This window comes from Xenopus tropicalis, chromosome 1 (genome assembly GCF_000004195.4).
Source record: "Xenopus tropicalis strain Nigerian chromosome 1, UCB_Xtro_10.0, whole genome shotgun sequence".
In the NCBI taxonomy this organism is placed as follows: domain Eukaryota; kingdom Metazoa; phylum Chordata; class Amphibia; order Anura; family Pipidae; genus Xenopus; species Xenopus tropicalis.
In genome coordinates, this window is record NC_030677.2 from 58,927,090 (window position 1) to 58,953,028 (window position 25,939).

The 25,939-nt window shown below is 37.8% G+C and overlaps 1 protein-coding gene across 1 annotated transcript in view; it reads left to right on the plus strand.

The window, feature by feature from the left end:
* hhip (hedgehog interacting protein) overlaps nt 1-25,939 on the plus strand; it is a gene marked incomplete in the record, with an annotated part of 84,190 nt that overhangs the window by 36,508 nt on the left and 21,743 nt on the right. Inside the window, 1 exon segment of the mRNA NM_001007190.1 lies at nt 24,057-24,208. Coding sequence (NP_001007191.1) covers nt 24,057-24,208 — 152 coding nt within the window.

Genomic DNA, 25,939 nt, shown 5'->3' on the forward strand with positions numbered 1-25,939 from the left:
CTACTTTACTGGATCACTTTGCTGCTTGGCTTCCACACTTTCTCTCCTGCGATACACCAGCTCTCATTATAGATGACTCCAACATACCCATTGACAGCTCTGCTACCTCTAAACTCCTCTCACTAACAATTTTATTAGGTGTCTCTCAGTGGACTGACTCACCTACTCACAATAAGGTTCATACTCACTTATAATCATACTTATATTCTGCCACTCCTGCCACCCTTCAAACCCTACTAACTCTCCCTTCTCCCTATCTCACCATGATTTACTCTCCTTTCAGATAACACATTCAACATCTCTCTCCACCACACATACAGAGATTTGAATGCATTTCACCCCAAATCAAGAGCAGCAGCTGTATCTGGCATCTTCTCTCTTAAGGGCTCTGGCACACGGGGAGATTAGTCGCCCCCGCGACAAATCTCCCTTGTCACGGGCGACTAATCTCCCCGGATTGCCATCCCACCGGGGAAAATGTAAGTCAGGTAGGTTCCCTGTCTTCTCTGCCATAGAGGGTTCCGGGGCTCCAAAAGGGTGTCAGTGAAGACCAGGGTTGACAGGGGCTCTCCTGTTACACTAAAGAGTATACTCTCCAGCTGTCTCTCAGGATTCCTTGCTTAACTGACCATTACATCAGGTTTCATCACAGTCATTAAGATCACCTTTCAGTCGCACAAAAGACCGTTCAATCGGCCACTAACGTTCAGGGCTAAAACGGCAGATAAGGAGGTAGAAACAATAGGATTTCTACCTCCTTCTGCCGATTCAGCCCTGAAGGCAGATTTTGCTCAGGTGCCTTCTATGGCGCCCGATCAAAATCTTTTAACCTGCCCAATCGGCGAGTCGACCAATATCAGCTGCCTCCTGCGATATCGATCGACTCGCCGACTTTCCATACACGCACCGAATATCGAACGAGGTTTCGTACAATATTATCGGTGCGTGTATGGCCAGCTTTAGACATAACTAAACACTTATCAGGTCTCTTATTATTTCCAACACATTGCCTTTCACAACTCCAGTCTGTTCTAAATGTTGCTGCTAGACTCATTCATCTATCTCAACAGTCCATATCAGCTGCTCCCCTATGCATATCTCTTCACTGGTTTCCCAGTTTCCTCTAGGATCAAATCAGCCTTAACATTGAAGCCCCTCCCTATATTTCTGCTCTGATCTCAAAATACAATCCTTCACACAACCTACGCTCTGCTACTGACCTTTGCCTTTCTTCTCCTCTCATCGCTTCGTCCCATTCCTGACTGCAAGACTTCTCTTCTGACTGCCTCTGGAACTCTCTGCCTTGAGCCATCAGACTCTTACCTTTGTTCCAAACTTTCAAACGCTTCCTAAAGACATCCCTGTTTGGGGAAGCATAGTCATGGTATGTTGATTAGACATTTCTGTATCATAAATCCTGTTTCTATATTCCTTATGTTTCAAATGTACCCTTACTCTTTAGATTGTAAGCTCTGATCCAGTTCTTACATATAAATCAATGTAAAGCATTGCATAATTTGTTGGTGCTGTATAAATAAGTGATGATAATGATGAGGTATAAACCTGGGGATCTTAGAAAACATTTATAAAGTGCCCTTTAAAACATACAATGGATAAAGTCTGAGATTGTTAAGGAAAGCCAAACAAGGAAGTTTTAAGTGTTATAAGCTGTGTGAGTGGGTACCACATGCTCAAAGTTGCCCTGTTGACTTGTACGTCAATTGCCTGCAAGTAACACTTGGAAAATGCAGAACTCAGTGTTGGAGTAACAACTTACCTGTCTAGCACATGCAGTGTTGCTTGCCAGCAAACAGTTATAAGTGAATTGGTTGTGATTTTGAACATTTTGTCCTTCACAGTTAAGGTACTCATCACTGTACAGACTGGAATGTGTGTAGATGTTATTTGTGGGATATGTATATGTAGTGCATTTGTACCAAGAGGGTGATTCACAAAAGTGGAGTTAGCTTGAATGCGGAGTTAAAATGTTTGTTGGTTGTGTGTATGATATATGGCCTGGGGGTTAGGGTCCACATTCAATGGGTCATTCGTTTGAGTAATCAATGGCCTCGGCTCCCAAATTGTTACAGCCTTGTGTTGCTGCAACCCGTCAGTACTTATTAAATAAACAATAACATATTTTATTACATTAGAACCACCATTTTATGTTTTTTATGAGACCAGGTAAAAATATTGTAGCATCCATGAAAATGTAAAATCAGGGAAATGCATTATGAATTATGACATAATAATATATATATAATTATTTTGGTGGGACCACAGAAAAATGGTACAAAACCAGGGGATTTAAAATTGATGTTTCAATGTATATTCTGTTTGTGCCTTTGAAATATTGAAATAAATGTACAAATGTATTTATTGGCAGGTACTGCCTTGTTTCTATGTTTGTAATCCATGGTATGTACTTTAAAAAGTCATGTATGATAATTTTCTGCTATTTCTGGCAGTCCAGTCGGTCCTATCATGAGAGTCAGTGTAAAGTATAAGGGACACACATGCCGATAAGTTTATTCCAAATCTATACAAATAAAACAGAACATTGCCCTTAGCATTTGCATAGTCCTTTAATAAGGCACTATACAGCAAAGTCATTGAAAGATTCCCATGGTACACTGCCCATTAACATGAAATTAAATACTGAAATGGAATCACAGGACAGTGTTCTGCTATAAGCACTGTAAAATTGATAGTTGTCAATAAGATTCTAAGTGCCAGACATCCCTGACCTACCTTAACAATTGTTAAACAATATAGGAGTCAATTATGACTACAAGTTCTGTTGGGGTGGTGCATATTTCCCCTGAAAATTCCCATTCGGAAAGGGAGCGGTGCTATATAATTCCAAAAAAATTAAGCCTTAAGTGGTTTAAGAGCATTATTCGAACCTGAACCATTTGTTGAAATCTCTAACCAATTAACGACCATGATGACATTTTTATTGTGCAGCTCAAATAATTGATACGTTTACTAGAGGAACTGGAGGAGACAGGTTTAACCCACTGGGCAGCCATGGGGTGAATAAACACATAATAACTGTTACAATCAGTAGTGATTTGTTATGAAATATTTGCAATTAGAGCAAGTCTTATAGATATTTAACCCATTGCTAGTTTATAGATCCTCTACAGCGATGGCAAGATAAACATCATGCTGGTGTCTGCAAATAATCTGCATGTCCAGTACTATCTCACTGGACACACTGGCATCCTAAAAATTAGATTTTTTTTTAATGAAGATGCACTATATTGTATTATGGCATATATTTATAGGTGATACTGCAATGGTTTTTTTAAAAATGTTTATCAGCAGATAATTCATATACAGGGTTTGATGGATGTAAATAGATGGCAGCAGTAACACAACCAGGCCACACCCATTATCCAGGGCATATTCCATTTTGCTCCTACCCTAAGAAAAGAAGACTTTAGAAATCTAAATATGATTGCTTTCAGGCTGATGACCAGTAAATGCTACACACTAATTTTTCAGTTTCAATTTACCCCACATTTGTGAGCACCCCACAAACGTTAATTAGATTACTTTTTTGAAGTGACAGAGTCATGAATTATTGAAGAGTAAGGTCATGGCAATTTAGAGACTTTGGCTTTACCAACTGGAGAAAATACATTATCTGCCAGTTATTTCCTATATGTCATAGTTTTTGTTCTGAGACTGCAGCCAAGGTAATATGCTCCACTCTACCAAAAAAACAGTCCCAGACTCAAGAGGCAGACAGGAGCAGTAAATAACCCTTCAAACTGAGAACTTTAACCCTTTAAAATCACAGATATATGCAGTTATAATAATAAACAGATACAGGCAGTCACCTGCCCTGGCCTATAACTCCCAGAACTCCCTACATACTTTAAGGAGGACCATAACTTTTTAATAAAAGGCATCAGATGGTTTATGTCCTTATAAGTGACCTAGCAAAGTATATTTTCAAAATGTCATATACATGTTAGTAAATATTGACCTTTTACATCATTAATTTTAGACCATCATTTTGTAATGGTCTGTGTGTTACTCAATGAGCACCCGCAAATAATGCAGACTTTACCTGTATGGGAATTTGGTCCATTTATTGCATAATGTTGCATATTGTGTATGTTTGCCCTTGGTTTGTGTGTAAGCGCAGTGACTAATGCCAGCTGGAGAGACTGACTTTTGTACCTAAAAGTCGTTTAGTATGTGATTATTCAATGGCACAAATTATTAGAATCATGTATTTTACATGAAAAACTTCATATGAAACAGTGTTTCACATATGGGCTCTTTTATGTGATTTATTTTATGGAGACCTGCAGTGTACACGGGTAAAGGATGCTGTGATATGCGGCTTTCCATCTGGCCTGCTCCTGCCAGCATCCTTAGTCATTAAAGTTGGCACCTGTTGGTCACAGCATCACATGGAGCAGCTATAAATGAAATCTAAGGCATGAAAACTAAACAAGTTGTTCTTTATAACTAGAAAACATTAAATTAACTTTCACCTGTTTATATTAATGTGTCTGGGCAGCTGCAATACCTGCTGGAAATCAGGACAGAGAATATTTAATTTTTTGTTTGAATAACTTGATTTTTAGTACCAGCATTCCTTCAAACGTTACCAGTCAGTGCCCTAGTTATGCTAATTTCCTTATGGCCTCATTGTCTTATAGTTCCACGTGTCAACAGGAGCATTGTCCCTAGCTGCACAATTCCAATTTAGGATTTTATAGCCGATCAGGTGAATGGTTTAATATGAGGTGTGTAATACCTGTAAAGTTTTAATCTCTGTCACAGCTGTGTCAATTAATATTGTTTCTTGCTAATTAAGTGCTAGGTACTGGCTAAAAAACACGCTTTCCACACATCATTATTAAAATTCAGACATCTGTTTTGCCACATTCCCTCGGCCTGTTCAGTTTTGAACCCTGACCTGCAGAGGGCAAAGGTCACTGGCCTCCGGAAGGTGAAGCAATATGGCTATCATGCTCATCAGTCCTGTTTGCCATTACACAGGGGCTAAATTGTGTTCTCTAAATGGCCTAAAACTATTAATCACACTAATTTATTTAACCCCTAAAGTGCTAAAAAGCCTTAAGCACCAGTTTTGCTCACTACTGCTGTTCTTGTTCTGCATTACATAAAGATATCTGACACATAGGAAGAAAGATAATAGCTCTTTAGCAGTATGGTGCATAGTGTGGTAAATAGCACAGCATATGGGATCCTTTATAATAAAAGCCAAGTGTAAAACATAAATCAGCCTAGTCATTTCCCACAATGCACTATAATTATCTCAGAATTACAGCATTATTGCACCCACCTCCAATTTATTCTAGGACATGGCCCAGTTTGTAAATGGCACATAAGCTGCAAATGCATCATTATAGTCAATATGTAGATTTTCTTTTTAGTATCCTTCAATGGCTCTTGTATCTGCAGACACACAAAAAAGGGTGCAGGAGACAGCAGCAGCCTCCAGTTTAAGGAGGCATCTTCTCAGCACCAGGATAGCACCAGGTCTTAATTCCAAGACTATTATCACCTATTTTGCCCCACAGCATGAACATCTGTCACCAGAACTGACATACTGCTGATGTGGCTGCTCCTGTATGAGTTCTATTTACAGTTTACATAGAATCATGGGACGGAGTAGATAATAGCCCCTAATTGCACAATTTATACCAAAATGGTAATTATGCCAGTTTAAATAAACTTACTCCCACATAAAGTCACCATCATAACCCCTCACGGATTTCCAACATCCCATATCTAATGGAATCCTCACAAAATGATAAGGCCCTTTGATAACATACTGTACGTACATCTTTTATCACTGTAGAGTGCACAGCTACCACTGTACTGCAGCAGTTTGCTTTGCTGGTCAAGCCCAGTTACAAAAATAAAAGTTAACATTGGTTGCTATGGGCTACAAGCTAGCAACACACAGACGTGTAATGTGCAACCAGTCTGCTCAACATCAGTCCATTTTGATTACACATATGAGTGGCCAGAATAAGTAAACTACCCAATGCGGGCTGTAAACATTCTATAATGCAGGGTCTGGGTAGCGATATCAACCTTCTGTTAGCCAAATCCAGGTGATATTTTTTAGCCATGCCATTGCCTGACCATGTCTTGTTTCTCCTCAAGTAAGCCCCTTGTGCCACCCCCTGCTGGTGTATAATTATGGGTGACTCCCATAAAATAGATTGGGTCCCCAGCTTTTCTGTACTGTAGACATACAAGTATTTGTAACCCTCTTAGTGCTTTTGTAACTGTGGGTATATTATGGGGTAAATTGGTCACTTTCACATTATGGAAATGGCCCAGCTCTTCTGTTTGTTTAATCATGAGATGTGCAGTGCACAAAAATTTCTGTGTATAATTTAAAGAAGAGTTGGCTTCCCAAGCCTGACAGTCTTCAGCAGGCACAAGCTATGTTTAGGCACAATGATACATAGACTAAACCTTGCTTTCGCTGTTTAAATAAATTGAATGAACATTTTAATGCAGACCGTTGGTACAAAGTTGGCAGAAGAAAGCCTGCACTCAGGTGTGCCAGTGATTTACTGACACAAAATGCTCTTTATAGGTGAGCTAACTGGATTTGCCTCAATAAGCTGGGTTTTATTTTTTGCATCACCATGATGGTGTTCACATTTACCTTGCATCACTTATTCTTACACCGTTTATTTGTTACTCAGCTTGGAAAAATGGTGTGTGTATGACACTGATAATGATCTACTGAAGGGTTTCACTTAGTCTGTTAATGGGTGAGAAACTAATGATATAACACAGGAACAGGCTTTACAGAAAGACTGATGTTATGCAGATATGATTTAAAGGAGATTGATGACCTTTAAATTAACTTTAAGTATGATGTTGAAAGTGCTATTCTGAGACAATATGCAATCATATTCTATTATTTTATTTTTTTTTAATTATTTCGCTTTTTGTTCAGCCGCTCTCCAGTTTGAAATTTCGGCAGCAATCTGGTTGCTAGGGTCCAATTTAACCTAGCCTTCAGGCAGTGGTTTGAAAGAAATACAGAATATGAATAGAGGAGCGTCTAAATAGAAAGATAAGTAATAAAAAGTAACAATAAAATTGTAGCCTCAGAGCAATAATTTGGCTGCTAGGGTCAGAGACCCCCATTTGATGATGAAAAGAGCCAGAAAAGGAAGACCAATTGAAAAGTTGCTAAGAATACTCCATTACATAACATAATAAAAGTTAACCTAAAGGTGAACCACCTCTATAATAACATGACTTAGATTATTATCTCTTACAGACAGGGTCCTCCTTTCTCATGTGTATCTTTACACTTCAAACGATGCTAAACACATCTAAATGCACATACAATATATGGATTTTTTAAGTAATTAAGTACATTTTTGTGAATTCAGTATTTATTTTAACATGTCAAATGCATTAGAATTCAGCATGTTGCTTTAAAAAAATGCAATATGATGCAACTATGCTAAAACGTAAATCTCATGGCTAGAAAGATTAAGTTTTGTTTACCCCTGTTTCCTGTTAGCTATTTAGCTGGGTGCCGATCTTAGCCTTCCATGTTGTCAGTGTCGGGGGGCAGTCGAATGAACAGTGATACAACTATTTTATGACCTTTGAGTGTATAATTTGCTTCACACAGGAGATTGTACATCGGGCATACAGACAGAATGCTGAATATTTTTGGTGGGGCTCTAGTAGATATTAAAATGATGGCAGTATTATTCCACTCACAATGCAAATGGAGCTTATGTTAAAAAAAAAAAAAAAAGCATATGGCGAGCATTTTAAGCATGATGAGTGAAAGTTTTCTCCCACACACTCACAATGAAAACATGGGAGTTTATAGTTGGCATTCCCACTGATGTGTATAATTTGCAAGTGAAATTTATACATGTTGAACAACATTTGGAGGCACCTGTCACATAAATATAACACAGGGAGGACACAACTTGTGAGGTATAAAACTTTTTTTACAATGCACAGACATGTTTGACATCTTGTGTTATAAGTCACTTACATTGTTATTACTTAACTGTTCATCTTAAAACTGGCAGTTAGATTAAAATCATTCTGTTGCAGTGTTGGTTTTTTAATGTTATAATAAAAATAGATACTGGACACTGTAGCTCTGTTTCCCAGTAGTCTGATTTTACACAGCTTTTTACACTGTTTTTTTTTCCAAATTTTGTTTTACACAGCATGTGTAACAACTTAACATGTCACTGCCTTTGCCCATAGCTGTCAAACCAACCTGCGGCTCGTCAAGTCAGACCTTATTCTATACCACATAACTCTCATGATGTTTTTACCACCTTTCGTTTGCCATGAAAGAAATAACCACACTTACCAGCTGGGTGGAACTGAAAGGCTGCAAACAGCCTGTACATCCATGCCAGGGACCCTGTGCCCAACAAGCTACCAGTTGAAGATAATTCCTTAATGATTGGTATCCTACCACCTGCCAATAATTGCAACCAGCTGTGGATCCAACCACTTGTCCCCTTATGCCCACCAAGTTCTAAGAATGCCCTATCAGTTTCCAGATGAATCTGTCAAGGTTAATGTCGGATAAATGAACACCATGGCAAATTCACCATCCTTTAGTCACTAATTGTATTCCTTCATGCCTGATCATAAAACCACCTGCCTTTCAGACAAAAACCTTTAGGTTAACTTTTAGAATGTTATAGAGACTCATATTAGCAACCTTTTAGCTGGTCTCTATGTAAACGTTTTATTTTTAATCTCTAAAAAAAATCTGTAATCTCTAACATTACCCTTTACCGTTCCCAGAATGACATACCTTTCTCCCTGCATCCAGATTTATTTTGCTTCTCCATTACAAGCAGCTGAACTGGATCTCTTTTACTTACTTCCTTGTCTAGTGTGAAGCCTTTCCCCCTTTTGCTTTCAGAGCCCTCCTTCCCTCTCTGAATATAATGACCTCAAAGAGGGGCCTATTGCGCATTTCAGATTTTTCTGATTCCTAATTTTAATTGGAAAAGTGAGCATGCCCAGTAGGCACCTCATAGTCGGAGAGAGAAGGAGTGCTTAGAAGCAAAAGGGGACAGAGCTTCACAGTAGACAAGGAAGTAAGTAAAAGAGATACAGTTCAGCTGCTTGCAATAGAGAAATGAAATAAATCTGCATGCAGGGAGAAAAGTATGTTATTCTGGGGGCTGTTTAGGGTACAAAAACTTCCAAAATGCTTCATTTTTTTATTAACTTTAACTTTATTTTTATTAACGTAATTTACAAATGCAAGTGCAGTGTGTAAAGCTATGTTTTTTACCTACAATTTAACTTTTTCCCTTCACAATTCCTCCATAATTGCAACTGTAAGGTGGCACCGTGGTTCCTCTGCACCAATAAGCACACTTGCACATAATTTTTGTAACAAAGGAGCACCCAGTGCAACTATAAGGAAGTGCAAGGAGGCTAAGCTGGAAGTTATGTGTGGCTTTGTGAAGCAATAATATTTTAAAGCATCACGCAGACATTGCAGTAACCTTGCTTTACTCAGCAAGAAAACTTGCTCGAATAACCATAAGTCTGTTAATTCATCAGCAACATAATGTACCTATAAAATCATGCCTTTACTTTCATACTTAAATATTCACTTATTAGATATATACATTGCCATCATTTTAAATATAAGCCCCTTCATCACTTGTAGCCTTAAATACTATTTATTTTTGTTCATGCTTTTCCCATTTGAAATGCTAACGTTTTTGGAACAATTTCTGGAGATTCCAGTAGCCCTGGCTTGGAAGGATGACATCAGAAAGTCATTAATCATTAAAGCACAGGTGGGCAATCTATGTTTGTAACTGTTTCTGAAATACCAAGGGAAGAAAATACCAAAATGAGAGTGGGCTTTGCCAAAATAATCACTATATTGGAAAGGCAGCAAACTGGTGTTAAAAGAAAATATTAAAAACGAAATAATTTAAAAAGTTCTCTACACAACTGGTGCAACATTATAATACCCACTGGTGCAGTATATTAAGTACAGCACATTTTCTGCTGCGTCCAGTAATTGTATATGCTAATGCTGTATGACTTTGTTTAGAATGGTCTTACTACATATTAAATATCTTTCCTGAACACTTTCGGAAGAAGATACCATTTTGTAATTCTGCACATTTCAGTAAACCTTTTAATGTAATTCCCCTTAATTCTTGTACCATTTAAACTTTACATATGCCTATATAGAGCAATGTCCCAACTTAAGCATTCCTACTACATCTGCCAGTTTAATATAGAAATGAGGGGATAGCTTTATACAAAAAAGGGCAGGTGGTAAGGACATGGCCCTGATTCTGTTCCTTTCCTTGCACACCTGAATGATGCAGGGTAGGGTCTTACACGCCTCTTTCTTCCTCTTGGATCCTGTGCTGATTGATCCAGTCAGCATCGGATTCAAAGGCCACGCAGCAGGTTTATGCTCTCCAAAATGGGGTGCAGAGGTCTGCCGCCATTTGCAGATGGCTGCACACAGCATGCAAATTTAAAAAAAAAGGCCTTTGGAGTTAAGGTTCTGGCTGTAGGCTACAAGGCTACAAGGTTAAACATAAATAACGTAGACTAATAAAGGCCTGGAGCATCCATTGCCTTCTAAAGAACTTTAACTCATCTAGAATGCAGTTAAGCAAACCTTTTCATGGGTTATTGGATGGTTGTTAAGAAAGAGAACACTAATAAATGTTGTAAAGGTCCTGTCCAAGATCTTCCAATCTTGTGATTAGGAAGGGCTTGCTGTGTGTTTTCTCTTGGTGTATATGCATCGCAGTTGGTGTGTTAACAATATGGCAAAAACTTGAGAGAACCTTCTCATTTAAAGCCCCATCCAGTTGTAGAAACAGAAATAAGAAAAAAAATGAATGCCTATATGATTTTCCACTGGGTGGCCCAGAACTTGTGACTGCTCAGCCTCAGGCCATGGATTGTATTTGCATTCATGGTGTGCAAGAAACCATTATTGTCTTGCATACTGGGATCTCTTGCCTGATGATATCACCATGGTCAGTGGGGGCCAGACCAAAGACATAGACACAGTTGGAGCTGCAAGAGGATAGGTTTATAGGCATGTATGTTCCTTGTAGAGCTGATGAACTGAGTTAGCATAGCAGATTATAAGTGCAGCAATTGTTTATGATACTTTGGTTACCATCTAATTTGCCAAAAAACTATGTTTTAAATACTATTTTCTCTCATGGGAGACATGGATACCAGTGTTGCCCTGCTCTCTTAAACTTGTAATGCTTTCTTTCTGGGCAGTACTTGTGGAATAGACTTTCCTTAAATAATTTCAGGTCATGCCAAATTAAACTCTAGGGATGCTACATTTTCTGTTCATAGTAGGGTCGGCAAAGGGATTTAATAATTAGCAACCTGTGTAAAGTCTACTGCACATATACAAAGTACGTCATTTATAAGATGACGAAAATCTACACTAACAACTTTTTACTATTATTAAATGAATAAATGCCTTCAGTTGAACAAAACAGCAGGACATAATTTGCAGGAAATCCATCTGCCACAGAATAATCAAAAGTTTACAGATTTTATGGGTTCTCTGCTAAGGGGGTAAATAAATACACCTGCAGGTCATAATTTATATATAAACTCCAGCCAGAGGATATTAACACATAATTATAATTCTATGTACTGCCATAACTTGCAACTCCAAAAAAATTGAATCTGCATATTTTCTTATTCAGGGTGGATGTAAACAAACTGTGGACAAGTCCAATTTTATCTTTATTCAGCACTCCTGAGGGTACAGACCAATAGAGGAGAATGAAATCAATTAACTCCTGTTATTGGCATAAGAAAGAACACACACAATCCCACCATGTAGCAAATGCATGTACAAACACCAATGTGGCTTTAATAATTAAATATTTGATATATTATTCAAATTTGAATAGCATACATATTTCAGATAGGTTGGTCAGCACATAATCCCAAGAACCTGATTTAAATATCCCTCACATATAATTTGTAGGTTTGTTATCTTACTGTAGCCACTTACCAACATTTGGACAGGTAGGCCTACTAATTCTGCATGTTTGGGCTAACAAGTTTGTAGCCACGTTCTCCCTTTACCAAGTAATGTGGTAGTGATGTCTGTAACACTTTTGCTCAGCTGTCTCATGCCCTAGATCTGAAGTCTGTGCGCAATAAAACCCCTTGGCCATCAGAAATAAGAAGGTGTGATTCAGCCATGATTTAATTCACAAAATTATTACAGCACTATGTAATGCTTCTCTGAAGATTACCCTATTTTCGTAGCTGGTTTTTATTAGTTGCAGGGGTCTGCATGAGACTTTTGCGTTTGTGCGAGCTGATGCATTGAAAGAAGGGAACAAGCAAGGTGGGACTACATAAATTTGGATTATTCAGTGTTGCGTAACCATTGTTGAAGTTGATTACCCTATTAAAGTTAGTTTTACAAACAGTAGAATATCTTAGGGAGACCAGATCACCCTTTTCCAAAGCCTTTAGTATTTACCTTTATATCAGTATACCTTATATATGATTGCACTGACACAGACAGTGAAACAGCCTTACAAAAATGCCAAAAGTGGTTTAGTCCTGTACTCCATGTTATTTTTGTTATCTGCAGACTGCAAATTTCAGCTCAAAGAATCCCTTGCCACTGCACTGCTGAAAATTATAGTTTAGAAAGCAGCCTGATATCCACTTCATACATAAGCAAGCTGTTTTATTGATTTAGCAAGTGGCTAAATTTTATAGAAGCCTTGCTAATGCAGCCCTTTTCAACTAAGGTGTTTATTTACCAAACAAGAAAAAACACTAAATATTATTCAAGACTGAGGAATGGAAAGCTTCATAGATGAAGTCGTACATTACAAATATTATTTGTACTTCAAGATTTTTTTTTTGTTAAGTTATGAGCATGACATCATAAGTATTACTTGGTTTATTAGCTTTTACTCTAAAACTTGTAGACTAAAGCTGTTAAAGACAGGGTCCCAAGATATCCAAGCTAGGTTCATATTATGCCTACATCTTTAATTCAAGTTGTTAGTAAACCACAAATATAGTTTTACATAGAAATTTCAAATGTTCTTGATTAGTGTAGAACTAAGATGATACAGTTACTAGAAGCTTGTAAAAAATGGGAAATGACCACAGTGCTTTATTTATTAGGTTTTACACTGCTTGGTTTGGCTCAAAGATGTATTTCATTTGGTTAATTGAACATTTTTTCTTACCTGTAGTTTCACTGAAATTTCATTTTTGTAGATACAAAAAAAAAAATGGTTATATGACTTTTTTTTTTACAATGTATGAGGGGGGTTGCTATGGGGAAGAAAAATTTAACATGGGCACACGCTGCAGGTGCAGAGCTCCCAGCATTTTTCATGATGAAGGCAAGAGGGCCATCCAGTGAGTAGGCCATGTACTGTGTGTGTGTGGAGCCTTAAGAACTCGTAACATAGTAGGCTAACCAGAACTGTGAGCTAGTTAAGCTAGAGAATCTACTGAGAGACTGCAATGTTTTCTTGAAGAGATGCAGCAGCATGGACAGTGTTGAGAGGTCCTGGAATTCTTAGTATTCTCTAGAAATACAGCATAACCCTATATTACATGGTTTATGTTCTATTATGCATCTACTGTAGAAAAATAGTGCATTACCTATGGCAAACGCATTTGAAATGCTACAATTTAATTGGTTCCTCTAAAGTCCACCACTTCTGATTGTTTCATGTGATTCATATAATATTACTTTTATTTCAAATAGATATTTCTTTTCCTCATTTACTAATCACAAATCATTTCCAAATAAAGCTAGGGGCATATTTACTAATCCACGAACGTCCAAAAAGTGTCCGAATGCGTTTTTTTCGTAATGATCGGTATTTTGCGATTTTTTCGTAAATTGTCGCAACTTTTTTGTAGCCATTGCGACTTTTTCATAGCGTTACGACTTTTTTGTAGCCGTCGCGCCAAGTACGAAAGTTTCGGATTCATTCAAGCTTCAGTATCGGGACTCATTGGGCACATTTACTAATCCACAAATGTCCGAAAAGCGCCCGAATGCGTTTTTTCTGTAATGATCGGTATTTTTGCAGTTTTTTCGTCGCCGTCGCAACTTTTTTGCGAATTGTCACGATTTTTTTGCGAATTGTCGCAAACTTTTCATCTTTGTTGCGAAAAAATTGTACTGTCGTGCAGTGTACGAAAGTTTTGGATTCATTCAAGCTTCAGTATCGTGACTTTCCTTGGGCCAGGTTGGAGCTGCAGAGTGCCATTGAGCCCTATGGGAGACTTTCCTTGGGCCAGGTTGGAGCTGCAGAGTGCCATTGAGCCCTATGGGAGACTTTCCTTGGGCCGGGTTGGAGCTGCAGAGTGCCATTGAGTCCTATGGGAGGCTTCCAAAATCATGCAAAGTCTGAAAGGTTTGCCCGCCGTTTACGAGCGCTCAATACGAAAAAGTCACAACAATATATGAGCAAATCGTAACAGCTACGAAAAAGTCGCGTCAATTCGCGCAAGTCGTAACGGCTACGAAAAACCGCAAAAAATACAAAAAAGTCGCAAAATGTTCGTTTCCGATCCGAATTTTTCCCATTCGGATTCGTGGATTAGTAAATGTGCCCCCTAGTGTTGTTTAAAGGGGATCTCCATTAAAAATGGTTTTTGCTTAATAAAGGGAACTGTCATTCCAAGCAACTAAGTGCCATTCCAAGCAACTATGCAATTTCATTACAGTATACTATGTTTTTAAAGTGTAATCCCAACTGAAAGCAGTATTTGTACATCCCTCTCGGTTCTTTGGTTTTGAAACGTTGTAGCAGAATTAAGTTCCCCAGGTCTCATAATTGACTGTTTCTGTTACATTGTTTCAGGAGTCAGAGCCAGGAATGCAGGGAATATAAACAAGACCATACTGCTTTAAATTGCAATTACGCTTACAAATTTAATTTAAATGAATGAAAATGTATAATAATGCATAAGAGAAAGTTGCTTAGAATTTTCTTTCATTATGCAAAAGGTGGAGGAGCCCTTTCAGTCCACAAGAGTGGCACATATATTATAGTATTTTAGCAAACATTTCACTCTTACCTTCTGCATATTCGTGCCAGTGTGCTCCCTGTTTATTGTAATTCCAAATCTTTGTTAGCATTATAAAGTACTTGGAATGCATTGTCCAATCAGATTACACAATGTGCTGACACACCCCCAAACTCTTGTACGAGGGTGCAGAACATTTCTATTATGGGATAGAAATATTGGTTTGTCAACCGATTTACTTTACAATCTAATCACCTAAAAAGGTAAATGCTTTTTTGAAATCCAAACAGGAGCACTCAGATTTTGCCAGATACACTGCTCTGCATCGTGAAAGTGAATGTGTGTGTGCAACACATGTCCCCCATACACTGGATTTGTGTTTGTGGTTTCTGAGTCATGTACTTCTTCATACAGAACTTGTTTCAGCTCTTGAGGCTGTTCTCCAGAAAATTTTGTTTTATTTATATTGCCTCAGGCACAAGTGTTCCAGAGACTTTGTATATTTTAAACACAACTGATTGTTCTGAAACCACACAGGATAAATCCTTACAGCAAATTGCTGTTAGCTCTCTGATGGCTCATTAGGACCTAGCAATGATTGAACACTTAGGCAGTAGGGTAACCAGTAGGCACGGTGAACATTTAAGATCTTTGCATAAACAAAAGCATGGTTACAAAGTTAAGATGAAAAGAAATTGCCTTGATGCTACTCCTAGCTGCATACAGTATAGTGGTGCACACTGTTTTGGCACTTGCACTTCAGCAATTAAAGATGATTACTATTTCTAAAAGATTATTGCATTTTCACACTTTCTGTAGGTCTCAACACTTCTAAAATGCCAGTGCCAAATAATTCTTTAATAAGTATTGTGGGAGTTTTTAATTAGGGATCCACTATTTTGGTATTTGGCAGAAGCCCGAGTAATACGTGAAAGACTGAATACCAAATAAAATCTGAATTATAATTTCCATATGCAAATTAGACTACAGAAGGGTTAAATATCATCTTTGCTGAATCCCAAACCAAATCCTTGATTCGTTGCATCCCTATTTTTAATATGCCCTTACAATGAAGAACAGGACACAACATACAATGAGGGTAAGCCAGTAGACAGGTGACATGAAGAAACTATGATGCAGAAATTCCTTGTCTAATTACAAATCAAAATATGTGAATGGTTACTGGACCGGGGCTAACATTGCTTTATATTACCACATTATGGATAGTTTAAATATCTGTAGCATGGAATAGAAAACTGAAGAACAGAGGGAAGGAGACAGAAAAATGTTGTATTAGGGATATTAAAAACTTCCACGATACATATTAAAGAAGTGTTTGGTGCTGGCATTGATGAGTGTTGAGTGAGAGTGTTACAGAAAGTGTAAAAGCACAATCATTTTTTTGAAACAGTAACCTTTTTTCATATTTTTATTGTAAGAGCTTATCTGCAATATCCTCCTTAAAGGAGAATGCAAGTCAGAATTTAATAAGCATACTTCCCAATAGTCCTCCTATTGTTTAGTAAAAACGCCACACTTTTGGCTCACCTAATCAAATATTTACTCAGTCACACTTACTTCACATTTTCTAGAACAGGCAGCCATCTCTAAAAAGGTATTCTCCCTTCCTTTCCCTCCTTGCTTCATACTGCACATGTGTTTCATTCCCTCCCCCCCCTCCCCTCTGCCAGATCGCTTCTGATTGGCTGGTGGGTATGTGTAGCTCTGAACAGGGGGCAGGGTCAAGTTACACACATGCTCAGAGAATAGGAAGGCTGCCGCTGGCAGCCTACAGGAAGGGAAGAGAGATTTCAGTGATGTCACTGTAGTCTTCACACTGCTGTAGGCTGCCAGCACCATTTCTCAGAGAAGCAAGCAGGGATCTGGGAATTTAGATATGCAGTAAGTACTTAAAAAGAATGCCTTTAGACTTACTTTTAATTTATATTAAGCTTTCATTGTCCTTTAAACCTTTTATCTTGGTATGTATATATCTATACTACTCTTATGTCATATCTATTTCTGCAGAAGAACCTTGTGCTAAATAGCAAATGCAGTTACTGCGCTGCATTTATTTATAACTCACCATAAGAACCAATGCAATCTTGTATTTTTAGCCCTGATAACAGCTCACAGGTGTCCCAGAAATAGTAGAAGCACTGACTTCTAGGCTGACCTCACTTATGGTGGTGGCCACAGCCCACCAAGTACATTCACAGTCAGGAGGGTTTGTGGTGACTTTTTGTGCTTGAGTGTTTTGGAGAAACTATGGCTTTAAAATGAATGCATATTTCTTTCTTCAGCTGCTGCACTCGCAATCTCTGTCATGTTATGCTGACATTTAATTACACAGTGTTCAGTGAGACAATTCATTTTTATGTAAACCTTTCCTTTTAACTTGTTGACCTATATTTTAAAAGCAACATCTTTGTGGACCTTTTTCATAAGAGCTATGTCTATTTTTGACCCTAAAAGTCAAACCAATTTGAAGAAAAACTCTACAGGGGCAGTAAAGTGATAAAAGCTTCATATATCTTAAAATTTATGGTTGTTCCTTGGTGGTCTAGATGATTTAGAGAGAAAACAGTTTTAAGAAAGGGGGTTGGATTGTCTAATTGTTAATATAGAATGCCAGTAGCAAATCCACGAACAAGTATGTAACTAGCCAGGGTTACTGGCTTTCTCCTCTATTACAGGATAATACTTTTAGCTGCATGACTATTCCATTAGTCACAGTTAGTAGAAACAAATCTTTATACAAATAAAGATGTGGATAAAAACAAATGAAGTCACATTTTTTTGGCAAGCATTAAGAAAAATGATTTCTTATTCTTCACTATATTACGGAAGATGTAATAATAACAACTGTGTTTATGGCCGGGTTATAATAAAACCTGCTTCATCCCTTTAAAACCCAATCACCTGAAGTATCCATGCTTTAGGGCTCAATAGTAATCAGTAAAAGTGCACAACGCATGCTGGCACTGACAAAACATCAGCCTGCATGGTTATGACATTGCTGGTATTTGGCTTTAGGGCCATGGCTGTGCACATCCATCTAAAATGTCTTTGCCTGGCATGGTGGGATGTGAGGTGCAGCTGCATCTGTATTGTATATTATGCCATTCTGTGGAGAAACACAGAACTGGTGAATGATTTCCTTGCAGATCTACATTATCTTTAGAGGGTGTTAATGGGACCTAAGAAATTGTTTGGTAATGGCAGGTCTATCTTTTATATTGTATATATTGTCATTCAGTGTCTCGTGATCTCAGGTCTTCCTATCTTTTAGCAATGCCTTTATAGTCTTGGGTGCAGATTTTACTTAGACATGTTTATCATTTTCACATGATAAAAATCAAATTAGATAAAATACTGCTTATATTTAAGCTCTATGTCATTGATTCTTAACTTATTGGTCTGGCTGGGCCTCATGTTATTGAGGATTATGGCCATTTAATAAATGGGAATGTTCACAAAAAATTGGAAGTAATAATTAAAATATGCATAAAATAGTGAATAATGTACACCCTATTCTAAATATAAGAATATTATGTCACCCAGGAGTTCCATGACCATATAAAAGGATGAGGCCAAAGGCTGAATGCTTTTTCAGAGGTGACTTCTAATATCCTGATATTACATTATTTATTATAATACACAATATTCAGGAAGTAATGTGACGGAAATTACATCACAAGCACAGATATAACTGATGGCATCAATAAGCACCATTTATAAGAATATAATCTACAGGATAATTATGGTATTATATAATTATAAACCAGGTTTTTGGGTTGCAAAGCAAAAGCTATTTATACAATGTATTTATAGTTTGTGTCCACTGCCTTCATAATGCTATTGGTTTTGTATTATTTATGTTTGGGACCAGAGTGTTTGCCGCAGGTGCAGATTTTAAACATAAATATTAATTATTCCATTTGTGATGGCTGTTGACGTGTTTTACTGTGGTCTTATAGCAGAATGGAATCTTAGGACTTTCTGGTATTTTCATACTCCATGGCTTGCCTTCTAGGGTGAGTCCCAAATGTTATACGCCTCATGCAATCTGTTAAACTACAGCTGGGCAGACTTAATTATAAGTATGATATATAAGACGTTTCCTACCTTTCTGTGTGGAGTCAATTAAAACTAGAAGCATTCTATTCATGTACCAAGGCATGTGATAAATATTTCATTTCTAGTACTCTTCAAATTTTTTCGATTTTCCCTTTGTGAGTTCATCTGCGAACTGCAAATCTGCAATGGAACAGGGTGCCAGGCATTTATCAAAGCCTGCGTTGCTACAACATTTGTCTTAGCAAGGGATTGAATATCAGCATTCTGGAAACGCTTCTTGAGACAGGCTTAGCTAGGGAGGTCTTTTCATTTAAAGAATCACTGGGGACACCGCACTACATGAGTGTGAATCCAGAGTTTGTCACTCAGTGGTCAGTTTATTAAGTCTCCCAGCTGCTATAACAGTTTTAAAGAATAAATATGTGTAGGAATCTCATTGACTGGAATTTAAAATAAGGCTATAAGACTGATTTGCCATGTTTCTTTAAACCTATACTTAATTGTCTATATTTAATTTAAATTTGCCATTATTTGTATGCTTTCTTTATTTCTCATATCATGTTGTATAATGCAAATAGGCTCAGCTGTAATATACATTTCACAAAATATTTTAATGTTAAAGCAGTAAAACGGTAAAAAAACAATGCAGCTTCCAATGTTTCCTCCAATATGCAGGCCACACATTTTTTAATTACATTTTTTGAGTGTCCAGTTGTTATAACACTTGCGTTGGGGGAACATTGACCGCGTCCTGTGGAAAAATATGTGCTGAGGTCCTCTTCTGTGGTACTGCAATTCCAACCATTTATTTAAAACCAGAACCAAAATCAAATAATGTTTTAGTGGATTGGTGTTTTAGCAATGAGTCATAAATGGTGGATAATGCTGCATGTTCCAGTGGCTTCTTTTTATGACATTGCATGAATGTTTCAGCTCTCTCTGTAGTCTGAAGATCTATCTATCCATCTATCTATCTATCTATCTACCTATCATCGTCTATCTATCCATCTATCTATCTATCTACCTATCATCATCTATCTATCATCCTCTATCTATCTTAGCTATCTATCTTAGCTATCTAATCATCTATCTATCAGCTGTCCATCTATCATCTGTCTAAATACGCAAATAAACAATATGGCCCAAAGTACTTGGGCATATTTTTTTAGCCAAAAGCATCCTGAGGCTCAATCTAAAATGACATGTTCTCAGTTGGAACAATCACTCCATGCTGAGTTCCAAACTGTCACCAGAAGCAATGTCAGTGACAGTGGGGTTTTTATGGGTGAGAGGCAAACCTAGCATCCCCATTTGCAACACCAAGTGTCGGCTGGAGTCATATAAAAGGTCACCTAGACTGGATTCTGGAGCACTGTCTGGCAGTCAAAAAAGTGTCTATTTTACTACCTGCCTGGAGGCATAATGCCAGTAAAGTTTGGTGGAGGATGAACAGTAGTTTGAAAGTGTTTTCCATGGTTAGGCCTAGGGCCCCTGGTTCCAGTGAAACCTAAGCCTTACAGGAGAACAAAAGGTTACTTTGTAAGATGTTGCCCAAATCTTAGTTGGATGCCCCCCTTCTGAAATTGCGTATTGTGTAACTGAGAAGGAGCAATCACGCTGTTATAGTAATCACTCCTATTGGCAGAGTAGAGGAGTGAGGAGGAGTGGAATGTTCAGTGATGACGTCCAGGACTATCATGTGACCTGAACATCATTGCTGGACTCTATAGTAAGAGGAACTTATTGCACACGTCCAGGGCTCCAAGAAATCTTCATTGCACACGCACATGCTCTAATCTGGAGTATTTCAAGAAGGAAAGGAAGTTAGCATTTTTCTAACATGTTTTTAATATTTTGTATTCATATTCTGGATATGAAGTTTCTTTGAGAGGCAAGCTAATGGCATGCCATTACTTTCATTATGGCCTTTTATCGAGCTAAATTTGTTTTTTGACTTTCATTCTCCTTTAAGGCTACTTTATGCTTCGTGGCAATATTTTGCTGAACGTGTAGTGGCCCAATGCTCTTAGTAAGGTTCATACACAATGGGGCACATTTACTAATCCACAAATCCGAATCCCAAATGGGAAAAAATCGGATTGGAAACGAACATTTTGCAGCTTTTTCATATTTTTTTGCGATTTTTTTCGTCGTCTGTACGACTTTTTCGCGAATTGTCGCGACTTTTTTGTATTGAGCGCTTGTAAACGGTAGGCAAACCTTTTCGACTTTGCATGATTTTGGAAGCCTCCCATAGGACTCAATGGCACTCTGCAGCTCCAACCCGGCCCAAGGAAAGTCTCCCATAGGGCTCAATGGCACTCTGCAGCTCCAACCTGGCCCAAGGAAAGTCACGATACTGAAGCTTGAATTAATCCAAAACTTTCGTACACTGCACGACAGTACAATTTTTTCGCAACAGAGACGAAAAGTTCGCGACAATTCGCAAAAAAATCGTGACAATTCGCAAAAAAGTTGCGACGGCGACGAAAAAACTGCAAAAATACCGATCATTACAGAAAAAACGCATTCGGGCGCTTTTCGGACATTTGTGGATTAGTAAATGTGCCCCAATGAGTTTGCCAAAATGGGAGTGGGAAAACCTGTCTAGCCTGCACGGAGCCCTGACCTCCACCCATCTGAATACCTGTGGGATAAATTAGAACATTCACTGTGTGCCAGGCCCAATATCAGTGCCCAGACTCACTAATGCTCTATCCAGTGGAAAGCCTTCCCAGAAGAGTAGATGCTGTTATAGCAGCAAAAGGAGCACCAACTCTATACCCTCAATACCCTTCATTTGGCAATGAGATTTTTGACACGGAGGTGTTCAGCAACTTATGGCCATATACATACAGGGTATATACCGTTTTAAACTAGATTGTGCAAGGGAAATAGGTTATCACAATCTAAGAGGGGCATAGGAAAACTACAGTTTACAAAGATACAAGGAAGTGAGTAGCATACAAAACGTCTTGTGAATTTTGAAGCCCAAAGGTACATTTTTTTTTAGATGGTAATACATTTCTAATATGAAAACAACATTTTATAGGAAAGGGAATGGAAATTTAAGTAGTAGGAAATCCAATACAGATCATATTACAAACTGGAGAATAATCTTTTTTTTAAATGGAGAGGTAATGGAGGAGTGAATGACAGAATGATTAGGAAGAATCTGACACCAAAACAATGAGAACTAGAAGAGGTCAGGTGTAAGGGATGCCATCTAATATTATTGCAAGCCTGAAGGCACAATGAAGTCTCCAAGGGAATGTGTGTGAAGGATAAAAGTTATCTCCTAGGAAAACTGCCTTGGGGCGCAATACAAAACTGGATGAAGTAAGAAAGTAGAAGAGACCTTACATAAATGTAATACATTCTTTTTATATCATTGGCATTTTATTAACTTTATATTAAAATAGCATGAAAACCATTTGCTCTTCACAATTTAAAATGTTTCAAAACAAAATGTATTTTAAAGGCTGTGTGATTGATACTTTTTATGTGCAAATATTGTAGGTAAGAATGTCTACACTAACCTTAATTACAACATGTAGACAAATAACTAGATCAGTAGCATGCGTGGCCAGAGATGTCACTCATGCCATTGATTGTCTTCATAGTAGATGGTAGGCACATTTCAGCCCATATTCAAGTCAAGAATAGTATAGAAGTGAGATCCTCTGGCTTATATATAACTCTAAAGTGAACACCCTCTTTTTAATGCTGGTAAAAGTCTTAAATGACCATCTGAAAGATGAGCCCTGGGAAACTTAGATTAGAGTAAAACATGGATCTTGGCAGGTACACAGGTCTTAGATTTAGAGGGACCATCCAAATCTTACACCCGGCACTAGTGGCCATGATGATAGAATGCCTATCATGGTATGCCATGTAGTGTTAAGGTGCTTTTGCTTCAGTAGTATGTTGTGTACTATGAACATAGAAATCATTTGTGATTGTTGCTGCCATTTGTGCCATTCAATATACACAATTTCACATGTCACCCTTTTAGGAATATTATTTAAACTCCCAACATCTGGCTGCACTCCTAAAGGCAGCCAACATGATCTATAGCTATGCTTTTAATAACAATGTGCTCTCTACCCAAATACATAAATGAAGAACAAGTATTATCATAAAAATTCTGTCATGCACTGTTTTTAATTTGGTTTTAGCTGGATATTGCATGACATTCAAATAATATAAAATAAATGGTTGGTGAGGATTTTGATTTCAAACAGTAGTACTTGTAAGGAAATTGTTTCTTCTCAGAAGTGACCACAGACATAGCTATGATTTCTGTGCAGCACGCAGAGATAGCAGGTTATTACCTACAGTGAGCAGTGAAGAGCAGACCACCAGAGTAGTGACAACTGATGCAGCTGCCCCAGGGTAAAAAACAAAGGTTTATATATTACACAAGCAATCGGAGTTCTTTCTAAGCACATTGCCAAGACAGTGGGAGTTGGCAGCCAGTGCTGTGCTTTTAGGTCGTGCTTAGTTGGATTAAAAATTACTGCTGATTATTAACCCTTTTTTATTATTTGCCTACAATGAACTACAAGCAACCTAGTAACCCGGCTAAGAATTCTTCACAGCACTTAAACTTGTCTTCATGGATACCAACAGATTACATACACAAATCACTTCACAAAAGTAGCATAAGAGCCCAGTGCATAGATAACCACCCAAGACAATTGTCTTGTCCAAAGTCTTAAATAGTCCCCAAAGTGAAATGTTTTATAATCCTTTTTGTGTGGCAGAGAGAGAGAGAAAACAAAGAAGTTTGGGCACAGATTATCCATCAGAAAGAAAGCATTTTTCTGGGGGTTCATGCTGAAACACAATAAAGCACATAATTAACTTCTTCATTCTTTGTGTTTTTCATTTGACTGCAGGGAGGAGATGAAAGAGGGCTACTAGGCCTTGCATTCCATCCCAATTATAAGAAAAATGGAAAGCTGTATGTGTCGTACACCACCAACCAAGAAAGATGGGCCAGCGGACCTCACGACCACATTCTTAGAGTCGTAGAATACACAGTATCTAGGTATGTAAAATGGCTTTAATGCTTGTGTCTTTCTAATGCAGCTAAGCAGTATATGGATAAAGGTTTAGGTAGAATAAACTTAGTACATAAGTTGAGTTCCATGTTTAGAAATGAAACAGAATACAAAGTAATCAGTGGAAATATTTTATATATTTACAGTTATGTTTACAATTGATTTTTATGCAGTAGGTGCAATTTATTTCCTGTTCATCAAAACAAGTAGTGCATTGTTGCATTGCTATTACAAATGTTTGAAAAAAGCCAGAAGTCATGTCTTATTAAAGTTAGAATTATTCAGTAGTCATGTAAGAAAGTTTCGCTGAGCTGCAAGTAGTCACAAAGTCATCCAGGGCATATGGGGTATTTTTATGTAATCAGCTGTTTCTGTATCTACTTAAAAATAATACAGTTGCAACCAGTATATTCCCACCATTACCAGTATCAGTCACTTTAACTCTCTGTGAGCTTAATACATACATGGCAAAAAAACTTTAATGCAAATTTTATAATGATTGCAAAACCTGATACTGCCACAACCCTAACAATCTAAGGTGCTCATACACAGGCTGATAAAAGCTGCCGATGGATCAACTCAGCAGCTTTGTGGCCAGTGTAAGGGGGCCTCAGATGGGGGCCAAACGATCAGATTAATCCAATATCACCGAAGATTGGTTGCCAAACGTGCAGATATTTCAGTGTAGGTGCTCTTTAACCACCTACATTCGGTATAACAGCGGTGCCAAACAGGCACTGCTTTATATACACCCAACCTCCCCAAGTACATTTAACTGGCTCTTTCTCTGGGTATAACAGAGTCTTTAGCAGCATTCCCTCTATATTTTGCAGGTTGTATTCTCATAAAATACATGTGTTTTTTTCTGTGTGCAAAGCAATAGCTGGCTCCAAGCAAGTATTGAATTATGTGTCTGGATTCAAAATTTTCTGTCCGTTTTATGTTGTGTTCAATGTCATACATATAACTTAAAGCATAGCTGTCCAGCTGGAGAATCGTTGGCTGATGCTGGTCCTCCAAAAGAATTTTATGTCCCTAGACTGCTGAAGAGCTCCTCTGACCTCCTTGGATAACATCATTTTATTATGATCTGGCCCTGAACATGCACATAGTGAATTATTGGTACTATAGGGATCCAGTTAGACAGCACTGATAGTGCTGAATGTTGTCCTATAGTTGTGTTTTTTAGACCACCACAGACTTGCCAGTCTCTCAACTTGCATAATTGTCTGTGTCAGGGTGAACATTAAATAGACATATGCCACTTATACAGATAGCTGTGCACTCTTTTAAACATGTGAAACCTATCACCTCAGACAGTGATATCTATGTCCGTAAGGCTTTCTATTTTTATTATAGATATCGTACTAAAATGAATAATTGTGTAAACAGTAGCTTTTCTGCTATGCCCACAATTTCAATGATGGGATTGTTGGTGCAAAACTGTGCAAAGTTCCTCAACTAGTAACATTTATCATGGTTTGAGTAAAGATCTGGCCCTGAGCTTTTTAGCAAAATGTTTCTCTAAAGCTCAACACATGCTTCTCATTTCCTCATAATATTCAGAAAATTTGTTTTGGTTTGACTACAATCAAATAAGCAGCATTTTCAAATAACTTGAATGATTATTATATAATTATCCATAGCAGAAAAATGCCGGATGACCTTCTTGTTATACGTATTCCAACACACTGAAAAAAACTCTCTTGGAGGAATTT